Source organism: Oncorhynchus nerka, linkage group LG20, assembly GCF_034236695.1.
Source record: "Oncorhynchus nerka isolate Pitt River linkage group LG20, Oner_Uvic_2.0, whole genome shotgun sequence".
NCBI classification, from domain to species: domain Eukaryota; kingdom Metazoa; phylum Chordata; class Actinopteri; order Salmoniformes; family Salmonidae; genus Oncorhynchus; species Oncorhynchus nerka.
In genome coordinates this window covers 74,707,645-74,719,413 of record NC_088415.1, presented here as the reverse complement: position 1 = coordinate 74,719,413, position 11,769 = coordinate 74,707,645, and the positions used below count along the sequence as shown (strand labels likewise).

At 41.2% G+C, this 11,769-nt stretch overlaps 1 protein-coding gene across 2 annotated transcripts in view; it reads left to right on the top strand.

Annotated features, from left to right (window-relative positions):
• LOC115103131 (receptor-type tyrosine-protein phosphatase N2-like) overlaps positions 1–11,769 on the top strand; it is a 156,556-nt gene that overhangs the window by 119,279 nt on the left and 25,508 nt on the right. For both annotated transcript variants that reach the window (XM_029623808.2, XM_029623805.2), the window contains exons 16-18: positions 2,339–2,545; positions 7,807–7,954; positions 8,413–8,486. In XM_029623808.2, the coding sequence (XP_029479668.1) occupies positions 2,339–2,545; positions 7,807–7,954; positions 8,413–8,486 (429 nt within the window). The remainder of the gene's footprint in view (positions 1–2,338; positions 2,546–7,806; positions 7,955–8,412; positions 8,487–11,769) is intronic.

Below are 11,769 nucleotides of genomic sequence, written 5' to 3'. Positions count from 1 at the left end.
GGTACCCTATTCCCTACATATTCCCCCTTGGGCCCTGGTCAAAAGCAGTAAAAAGGAATATGGTGCCATTTGGAATGCAGGCCAGATCATGAAGCAGAGAAAAATAATAATTTGAACACATTGTCTTGGAGAAAATGTCGTAACTATTTCAGTATTCCTTAAATATTCCTCTAATAATATTTCAGTATTACTGAAATAACAGGTTGAACACATGCTTGAGCACAAAATACTAAAATGACTCTAAAGAAGGGCCTTTTATATAGGCCTTTTGTATTTTCATTAGATGTGCCAAGCCACCAACATCATGTAAGCTGAGAGTATGCAAACTGTAAATGTTAACGTGCGTAATAGCAAAAGTTATATGACATCAGTCAAACCCTCATTGATTGTGAATGTGCACTCCCAAAGGTAGTGTATAATAGTGACGTAAATTTAGCGATGGCAGCCGTTTCCTTGGAGGTGGTCATTAACATGGTCATTAACACCAAAACCGTTTGGAAGCAAGAAGCAGCCTATGACGCCTTAGGAACATCTAAACTCAGCAAAAAAATAAATGTCCTCTCACCGTCAACTGCGTTTATTTTCAGAAGACTTAACATGTGTAAATATTTGTATGAACATAACACTCAACAACTGAGACATAAACTTAACAAGTTCCACACACATGTGACTAAAAGAAATGGAATAATGTGTCCCTGAACGAATCGGGGGTCAAAATCAAAAGTAACAGTCAGTATCTGGTGTGGACACCAGCTGCATTAAGTGCTGCAATGCATCTCCTCCTCATGGACAGCACCAGATTTGCCAGTTCTTGCTGTGAGATGTTACCCCACTCTTCCACCAAGGCACCTGCAAGTTCCCGGACATTTCTGGGGGGAATGGCTCTAGCCCTCTGATCCAACAGATCCCAGACGTGCTCAATGGGATTGAGATCCGGGCTCTTCACTGGCCATGGCAGAACATTGACATTCCTGTATTCCAGGAAATCACACACAGAACGAGCCGTATGGCTGGTGACATTGTCATGCTGGAGAGTCATGTCAGGGTGAGCCTACAGGAAGGGTACAACATGAGGGAGGAGGATGTCTTCCCTGTAACGTACAGCGTTGAGATTGCCTGCAATGACAACAAGCTCAGTCCGATGATGCTGTGACACACCGCCCCAGACCATGACGGACCCTCCACCTCCAATTCGATCCCGCTCCAGAGTATAGGCCTTGGTGTAACGCTCATTCCTTAGACGATAAACACGAATCCGACCGTCACCCGCGACTTGTCAGAGAAGAGCACTTTTTGCCAGTCCTGTCTGGTCCAGCGACGTTGTTGCCGGTGATGTCTGGTGAGGACCTGCCTTAGAAGAGGCATACAAGCCCTCAATCCAGTCTCTCTCAGCCTATTGCAGACAGTCTGAGCACTGATGAAGGGATTGTGAGTTCCTGGTGTAACTCAGGCAGTTGTTGTTGCCATCCTGTACCTGTCCCGCAGGTGTGATGTTCAGATGTACTGATCCTGTGCAGCTGTTGTTTACACGTGGTCTGCCATTGTGAGGACGATCAGCTGTCCGTCCTGTCTCCCTGTGTCTCACAGGGACATTGCAATTTATTGCCCTGGCCACATCTGCAGTCCCCATGCCTCCTTGCAGCATGCCTAAGGCACATTGACGCAGATGAGCAGGGACCCTGGGCATCTTTCTTTTGGTGTTTTTCAGAGTTAGTAGAAAGGCCTCTTTAGTGTCCTAAGTTTTCATAACTGTGACCTTAATTTCCTACCGTCTATAAGGTGTTGGTGTCTTAACGACCGTTCCACAGGTGCATGATCATTAATTGTTTATGGTTCATTGAACAAGCATGGGAAACAGTGTTTAAACCCTTTACAATGAAGATATGTGAAGTTATTTGGATTTTTACAAATTATCTTTGAAAGACAGGGTCCTGAAAAGGGCCTTTTTTTTTCCTGAGTTTATATTTTAAACAGCCTATTAATAATCAATGTAATGTATACCATAAAAATACATTGTTTCTGTATAGGTAGGTCTTAAGAAACATTAGGATATGAAAAACATGTATTTCACGGAAGAAGTGAGTTTACTTTGTTACTGTTACTACTTTGTTACTTGGGGTGGCAGGTGGTTAGAGCGTTGGACGAGTAACCCGAAAGGTTGCATGATCAAATCTCCGAGCTGTCGTTCTGCCTCTGAACAAGGCAGGTAACCCACTGTTCCTAGGCAGTCATTGAAAATAAGAATTTGTTCTTAACTGACTTGCCTAGTTAAATAAAGGTCAAATAAAAAAATAAAACTGTGCTTATGGTCTACCCGTGTCCCTCCTTCTGGTCCTAGGAGCTGTGTCGTCAGCGGATGTCGGTCAAGCCGCCGGCGGAGCGCCCAGAGCCGATGCACAGTGTGTCGTCACGGCTCAACAGTGTGTCGTCCCAATTTAGCGACGGGGGGCCCATGGTCAGCCCCTCGGCACGAAGCTCCACCTCCTCCTGGTCTGAGGAACCCGTCCACTCCAACATGGACATCTCCACTGGACACATGATCCTGGTAAACATCCTTATTTCTGTCTGACTGTCTGTCTGTCTGTCGTTGTGTCTCATCTCTCTCTATCCCGTCTGTCTGTCTGTCTGTCTGTCTGTCTGTCTGTCTGTCTGTCTGTCTGTCTGTCTGTCTGTCTGTCTGTCTGTCTGTCGTTGTGTCTCATCTCTCTCTATCCCGTCTGTCTGTCTGTCTGTCGTTGTGTCTCATCTCTCTCTATCCCGTCTGTCTTTCTTTTTATTTCTCTCTCTTGCACATAGTCTCTTTTTTCCTCTCCTCCTACTCCGTCTCTCTCTCTCTCTCTCTCTCCGGCACCATCTCTCTCTTTGTTTCTACTCATCTCATTATAGCCACATTTCCATGAGCAGGCTTGTTCCACATGTCTTATTTTCACACAGATTAAAATATCCATTGATTCTGAAAAACTCAGTCTACCATAATTGCAATACATAGCTATTCTTCACATAACTGTCCTCCTGCTCTGCGTCTACATGCATCATATGCTTCTCACAGTGATAGAAGGGCCCTTGGATGTGTTCAATTGGCATGAAGCTCTTAATTGCCCCTGAGATTTACGCTGGGAGTATATGAGACACACAGACATGCACATGAACGCACACACACGCACACAATGGTTGACCCTCTGTCTGGCTGTGCTATTCTGACTGACTGGCAGTGAGTGGAGCAGCAGGGTAACATGAGAGAAAGCTCTGTGAGCTTCAGTACCTTGGACAACTCCCTGGCAGAAGATAGTAACATGTGCTGCTACTCAACTGAGCCCATTATCAATGGATCGGCCAAAATGTTTGTCCCGTCTTCCCACGTATGAGAATGAACTGGGCCACGAGGCCGTCATTGGAGAGGTTCTGTTCAGTGTTCATGATACTGGGCCTTTGGTGGGTTGGTGCATATTGGAGCCAGCCAGGGCAGGGAAGCAAAGGCAAATTCATCAGGAGGTGTGAGCCACGCTCCCTGCCTTCCCACTGCGCCCCTGGCCCCGCCCCCCATCCTGAATGCACTGCTTCATTACATACTGCAAGAGACGGGGGCAGATCCAGGGGCACGCATCTCTCTTCTCCTGCAATTAATCCCCCCTCCTCTCTCTCTCCTCCTCCCCCTCTCCTCTCTCTCTCCTCCTCCCCTCTCCTCTATCTTCTCTCTTCTTTCTCTCCTCTCCCACTCTTCTCTAAAATAAAACAGAATGCCATCTTCTTGATAGAGAAGGGTTGATGTTTCCCTTTGTTTTTCCTGAAGCTTTCAGGTCAAGGGATACTTTTCTATGTTCAGTACTGTGTGTGATAAGCTTTTACTTGATACGTTGTTAGTAGTTTGTATTTTAGTTTGTGTTTTTTGTGGTCTGTATTTTAGTTGATACGTTGTTAGTGGTCTGTATTCATTCCAAACACCATAGCAATTCTTATGGACATCAACACTGAAGTCCATAATGCCCTCAAATGCCCTTTCTTAAAAGTGATTGTTCATCTAGACACAGTAAATGTTCTGAGTAGTTTCCTCAGACATATCATATGACCAGAGTCAGACCAGCACTATTCTGAAATGATATTGAGTTTTCACAAGCAGTACTGAAAGACAGTACCAACAGTACGAGCTGCATACTTACAGTACATTGTAGAGTGATTAAAACTGTGGGTGTCAGAAAAAAGCATAATTGCTTACTAAGTTTTTTACACTCAAAATGAATTGCCTTCTGTAAAGCTGAAAATCCCACAACATCATGATCCCCGACTGATTTTAATTTGAGAAATGTCTTGCACCATCTTATCTATGTTAATGTATTACTTTTTCCCCTGTGACTCGTTCAGAATATGACTCCATACAGAGACTTGGCTGTGCCTTAAACGGATTAACTTGCCCCATATATAAAGCACATTATCTTGTCTTTTGTTGTTGGCCCAGTAAGTGTTATAGATTATACTGCTTGGAGTCTATATAGATTAGGGGTTTGCGAAGCCGCCAAGTCGGAAGTTATTTTGAGTGTGAGGGTGTGTGCTGAGGTGTAATTTGGAGTGTTGATTTACACCACAATGTTGCAGGCACAATGTGTATATGAAGTAATATGTTGTTTAATCACTTTAAAACAGCACAGTGTCAGAGGAAAACTCTATTGGGAGCATTTATGTTGGAAAGCACAATATGTGTTCAGGAGCAGGTCTTAATCTTCCATGATACCCCCTATTCCATGGCTGTGTTCCAAATGGCACCCTGTTCCCTTTATAATGCACGCTCTTTGATGGGCTCTGGTCAAAAGTAGTGTCATCTGGGACATATCCCATATAAACTTAATCCAGGATTTTTTTAAACTTGCCTTATTAGAACCATGTGATACTGTAGCTACCTCACTGTACTGTGTAAGTTGCAGTTGTACGCTAGTTCCTTTTCCTGGCATCTCCATGTCTACGTCCAAAATGGCCCCCTATTCCCTATTTAGTGCACTCCATTTGATGGGCTCTGGTCAAAAGTAGTGCATTACAGTATAAAGGGAATAGGGTGCCATTTGTGAACCACCCCATCAGTGTAAAACCAAACCGCTTATACAGTATGTGTCTATGTCCTTCTCCTACCCAGGTGCTCTATTCTAGTTCATTACGAGGCTCTAGCCCTGCCTCAACGTCATCGACAGCTCTGAGCAGCCCTGAGCCGAGCGCTAGTTCCTCATCGAGCGTTATTTAATTCTGATTTTATTGAGCACCTTTGGCAGCTGTAAACCCAGCAGTAAGGGGATTAGCCAGTGTTTGCCTGACACATGGTGATCTCAGCACCTCCTGATTGGATTGCAATAATCCCTTTACACAGTACAAAACCCCATTACTCTGGCATTAGCACAGAGGAGAGTGTGTCTCTCTGATGCCCTGGCAGGTAGGGCTGGTGGAGGAGGGGGGATGCAGGGGTAGAGGAGGGGGTATTTGGGAAGGAGATAAGTACAGAATGAAGCTGCTATTCGATAAGGGGCTAAATCAAGGAAGGGCCATGAATTCGTGCCCTGCTAAAAAATGTAGCCCGTTTCCCAGACTGTGTTCAGTGTGTCAGCACATAATGTAATAAGTGTTGATATGATATGGAGACCGATGTGTACCGGGGTAGTGTGGGCAGGGATTAAAGTAGCATTGTTAAATGGAATGTGTGTGTGTGTGTGTGTGTGTGTGTGTGTGTGTGTGTGTGTGTGTGTGTGTGTGTGTGTGTGTGTGTGTGTGTGTGTGTGTGTGTGTGTGTGTGTGTGTGTGTGTGTGTGTGTGTGTGTGTGTGTCACACGCGCGCCTCTGTATGCTGTATTCCACTATGCTTTTTCAATATCATAGTGAGTAAGAGTCAGACAAGGATACATCCAAAATGGTACCCTATTCCCTAGTGCACTACAGTACTTTTGACCAGGGCCCATACGGCTCTGGTCAAAAGTAGTGCACTATACCCTGTTAAGAGAAAGTCTATTAAGCCCCTTTGAGTAATGAACATGAATCCAGATTATGTCCCTACTCATTTGTAACCTTATGTTATTAATAGAATTACATTAGGGTTGTGTCCAAAATGGCAGGCTATTACCTACTGTACACTGCTTTTGACCAGATCCCTATGGATCTGGGTAGTATGGTAGTAGTGTACTACATAGGAAATAGGCTGTCATTTCTGACGCAGACGTTGAGTCCGTTTTAGGACACTATTTTATTTAATTAATACAAATTCTAATAGTTCACATAATTTAAGTTTGTGACAAAACAAGAAATTTAGAAAATCATTGTACCATCTAAAACGTTGTGAAATATCTTTCAATAACCAAAAATATTGTATTTTGAGCTGATTGAAAATGGTGTACAAAATCGAAAGCAAAAGGCGCAAAAACTAAACTTAAGATTGGGAAGCGTAGAAATAGCCCACATAGAACAGATCTACCATTTCTTAGACTTGTTTTCAATGAGAATGACAGATCTGTAACTCAAATTTCTATGTAAATTTGGTTGGGTCGCCCAAAAAGTAACATAATGCAGCTTTAAAGAGACATTTCTGGTGATTGTTTCCTGCCTGTTTGTGTATGGACCCTGGATAATCATTGATGTCCAACAACCATCTCAGTCCAACTGTCCTCTATCAACAGAGAGGAACAATAGCTAGTCTACCCGTTTGGCCCCCGTGCTAAAACATGCTACATTAGGTTTCACATTTAGCTTTGACAATCTCATTAGCGGCAGTTAATCAAAGTCAGTGCTCCTGACTTAATGATGAATACAGTATGAGAGGTAATGGGCTCGGTTGAATGGCTTATCATTGTGAGGGAACTATTCCTGTTCCTGACTACAGATGTAGTTTCTTCATTTGAGCCAGTTTGCTCCACCAGGAAAATAATCATGCAGCAACAGCCAATTTTAATTATTATGTGGATTATAATTAAAGATGCACTATGCAGAAATCTCTCCACCATTTCCTGTTTGCTAAAATTCGAATAGTTTGCCTAATTTCAGTTTGTGATTAAACAAGTAATATATTGTAGAGAATCGTTGTACCATCTAAACGGTCAAATATATTTTCAAAACCCGAAAGTAAAAAATGCAAAAACAAAAATTATGAACTCAAAACATAGAACAGATCTTCCACTTCTTAGACTTGCTTTCAATGAGAATAAAATATCTATAACACACATTTCTCTGTGGATTTGGTAGGGTTGCCCCAAAAGTTACATATTGCAGCTTTTTTAGACATTTTTGTAGTGGTTGATACATTTTTTTTGTTCGGGAAAATTAAGTCAAATTTTAAAGTGGAAATTACTAACTTTTGAAGCCTTTTTTAAACCTAAAATACACTACAATATTGCATTTCCTGCTGTGAAAGAAATTTCTCAGCAACAAAAGAGTGATACAATTTTGATCCTACATCTACTGTACATGGCTAGGACCACATAGAGACCATAGATAACAATAATAAAGACACACACACACACACCTCGGAACCAAATGCCACAAAACATTAGCATTATTATTCATATAATTATAAGAACATTTCTACTAGCTCATCTTTACTCCTGCTGAATTAAGAATATTCTATTTTGAGTTGTTTGTATGTCTTTCTTTGCATTGCTCCTTCTTGGTCAGATCATTATTGTCAAAGAGAACGTCTTCTCAATTGACTTACCTGGTTAATATATTCTCTTTCCTCGACCTCCTTAGTCTTACATTGAGGAGGAATACACACCAACTGACACGATGGGTACAACTGTAGTTATTGAATGCATATTGACTCCATGTCTTCTTTTTCCTCCCTAGTCTTACATGGAGGACCACCTGAAGAACAAGAATCGTCTGGAGAAGGAGTGGGAGGCTCTGTGTGCGTATCAGGCTGAGCCCAACGCCTCCACTACAGGCCTGGGGGCAGGGAACACAAAGAAGAACCGCTCCAATGCAGTGGTGGCCTGTAAGTAATTATTCTGTTTTTAAAGGAGTGGGGCAGTCCCACTCCTTCCGTATTGTTCCATGTTTATTGGATAGAGAGGAAAGGTAGAAGAGAGTGTGCTAAAAGAGCAGTGAATGGGATTTGAACCCATGCCCACAGCAGTACATCAGGCAGCAGCTTAGACCACTAGATCACCCCAGGTCACAAGGCCTGTAAGCTAATGCCAGCCAATTGTAAGTACCATTTCCTCCTGTTAGATATCATGCTACTGTCAATTGCACCCATCTGAGACTATTTCAAATGATAAGATATATGGAGCAGGTTTGCTTTAGGTTTCAGTAATAGCTTAAAGGTTATGTTTGAGGGTGTATTCTTGAGTATTTGAGTATTACAGTGCTTATAACACACTTCAGGCAGGCATAGCACGGTGATGAGTCCTTGTTGAGTTGATGCAATAAATTCCTCCATTTATATTTCAGATGATCACTCAAGAATTACCTTGAAGGTTGAAAACAGCCACAGCAATTCAGATTACATCAATGCCAGCCCAATTGTAAGTACCATTTCAGTATACTAAACTCTGCTTTATAGTGTGGGGATGCTGTACTTTAGAACGAACTAAAGCAAAGCAGTGCTTTACAATATACAATTTGATGTAACAGATTGCTTAGCTTTAGTAAGATGCCTGGTATTGCTTATGCACACTGTGTTTGATGCCTTGAATATTAATGATTGTTTTATTAGAAATAATGAGTGAATATTCACATGGGGAATGGGTGGGGAAGGGTACCGCGCATGATTCACCCTATTCATTCCCTCAATTTGAAAGCACAGTTGATCTGTGACTGTTATTGACCTTGAATTATGCTAATGTACTGTTTTTCACAGCTATGCAGTTCAGTTTTGTTGTGCTTTGATGTTGCCTATATACACTATGTACCTATGTACAATTCATTCCATGACATAGACTGACCAGGTGAATGCTATGGTCCCTTATTGATGTTACTTGTTAAATCCACTTCAATCAGTGTAGATTTTAAAATGTTTCTTTAACCTTTATTTTAACAGGGAAGACATATTGAGAGGTTCAGTATGTCTCTTGTAAATGCGCCTTGTATAATACAACATAAATATACACATTTACCCCAAATATACAGAACCAGTCACAAGTTTGGACACACCTACTCATTCAAGGCTTTTTCTTTATTTTTACTATTTTCCACGTTGTAGAAAAATAGTGAAGACATCAAAACTATGAAATAACACATATGGAATCATGTAGTAACCAGAAAAGTGTTAAACAAATCAAAATATATTTTAGATTATTGAAAGTAGCCACCCTTTGCCTTGATGTTGTTCCTAGATGTTTCCACTTGACAATAACAGCACTTACAGTTGGACCGGGGCAGCTTTAGCAGGGCAGAAATTTGATGAACTGACTTGTTGGAAAGGTGGCATCCTATGACGGTGCCACGTTGGAAGTCACTGAGCACTTCAGTAAGGCCATTCTACTGCCAATGTTTGTCTATGAAGATTTCATGGCTGTGTGCTCGATTGTATTTACCTGTCAGCTATGGGTGTGGCTGAAATAGCCAAATCCACTAATTTGAAGGGGTGTCCACATAATTTTGTATACAGTACCAGTCAAAAGTTTGGACACACCTACCCATTCTAGGGTTTTTCTTTATTTTTTACAATTTTTACTATTTTTCACTGTAGAGTAAAAGTTAAGACAGCAAAACTATAAAATAACACATGGAATCATATTTATATTTGAGATTTTTCAAAGTAGCCACCCTTTGCCTTCATGACAGCTTTGCACACTCTTGGCATTATCTCAACCAGCTTCATGAGGTAGTCACCTGGAATTCATTTCAATTAACAGGTGTGCCTTGTTAAAAGTTAATTTGTGGAATTTCTTTCCTTCTTAATGTGTTTGAGCCAATCATTTGTCTTGTGACAAGGTAGGGTTGGTATACAGAAGATTTACCAAATAGGGCTAAGACCAAGTCCATTTTATGGCAAGAACAGCTCAAATTAGCAAAGAGAAACGACAGTCCATCATTACTTTAAGACATGAAGGTCAGTCAATGAGGAAAATTTCAAGAACTTTTAAAGTTTCTTTAAGTGCAATCGCAAAAACCCTCAAGCGCTATGATAAAACTGGCTCTAATGAGGACTGCCACAGGAAAGGAAGACCCAGAGTTACCTCTGCTGCAGAGGACAAGTTCATGAGAGTTACCAGCCTCAGAAATTGCAGCCCAAATAAATGCTTCACAAAGTTCACAAAGACACATCTCAACATGAACTGTTCAGACAAGACTGCATGAATCAGACCTTCATGGTCTGGGGCGGCAGGGTAGCCTAGTGGTTAGAGCATTGGACTAGTAACCGAAAGGTTGCAAGTTCAAATCCCCGAGCTGACAAGGTACAAATCTGTCATTCTGCCCCTGAACAGGCAGTTAACCCACTAGGCCGTCATTGAAAATTTGTTCTTAACTGACTTGCCTAGTTAACTTCTTGCGTCGAGCCATCCCGGATCCGGTATCGTGACTACAACTATTCATGAAAATCGCAAATGAAATTAAATTAATCTATTTGCTCTCAAGCTTAGCCTTTTGTTAACAACACTGTCATCTCAGATTTTCAAAATATGCTTCTCAACCATTGCAAAACAAGCATTTGTGTAACAGTATTGATAGCTAGCGTAGCATTTAGAGTAGCATCTCAGATTTTCAAAATATGCTTCTCAACCATTGCAAAACAAGCATTTGTGTAACAGTATTGATAGCTAGCGTAGCATTTAGAGTAGCATTTAGTGTTAGCATTCAGCAGGCAACATTTTCACAAAAACCAGAAAAGCATTCAAATAAAATCATTTACCTTTGAAGAACTTCAGATGTTTTCAATGAGGAGACTCTCAGATAGCAAATGTTCAGTTTTTCCTGAAAGATTATTTGTTTAGGACAAATCGCTCCGTTTTCTGCGTCACGTTTAGCTACGAAAAAAACCTGTATCCAGGATTGTGTAAATCTATCCGCAAGCTCATTAGCATAACACAACGTTAACTATTCATGAAAATCGCAAATTAAATTAAATTAATCTATTTGCTCTCAAGCTTAGCCTTTTGTTAACAACACTGTCATCTCAGATTTTCAAAATATGCTTTTGAACCATAGCTAAACAAGCATTTGTGTAACAGTATTGATAGCCTAGCATAGGGTTATGCCTGTCTTTCAGCATGCAACATTTTCACAAAATCCAGAAAAGAATTCAAATAAAATCATTTACCTTTGAAGAACTTCAGATGTTTTCAATGAGGAGACTCTCAGTTAGATAGCAAATGTTCCGTTTTTACAAAAAATATTATTTGTGTTGACTAATCGCTCCGTTTTGATCATCACATTTGGGTAAGAAAAAAAATATTAAGTCATTAAAACGCAAACTTTTTTCCAAATTAACTCCATAATATCGACAGAAACATGGCAAACCGATGTTTAGAAGCAATCCTCAAGGTGTTTTTCACATATCTATCGACGATAAAATCCTTCGTGGCAGTTGACTTTCTCTTCTGAAGAAATGGAACGCGCATGGACCTACAGATTACGCAATAATTTCGACACAGGACACCGGGTGGGACATCAGGTAAATGTAGTCTCTTATGGTCAATCTTCCAATGATATGCCTACAAACACGTCACAATGCTGCAGACACCTTGGAGAAACGACACAAAGGGCAGGCTCATTCCTGGCGCATTGACAGCCATATAAGGAGACATTGGAACACAGCGCCTTCAGAATCTGGGGCATTTCCAGTATGAAACTTCATCTTGGTTT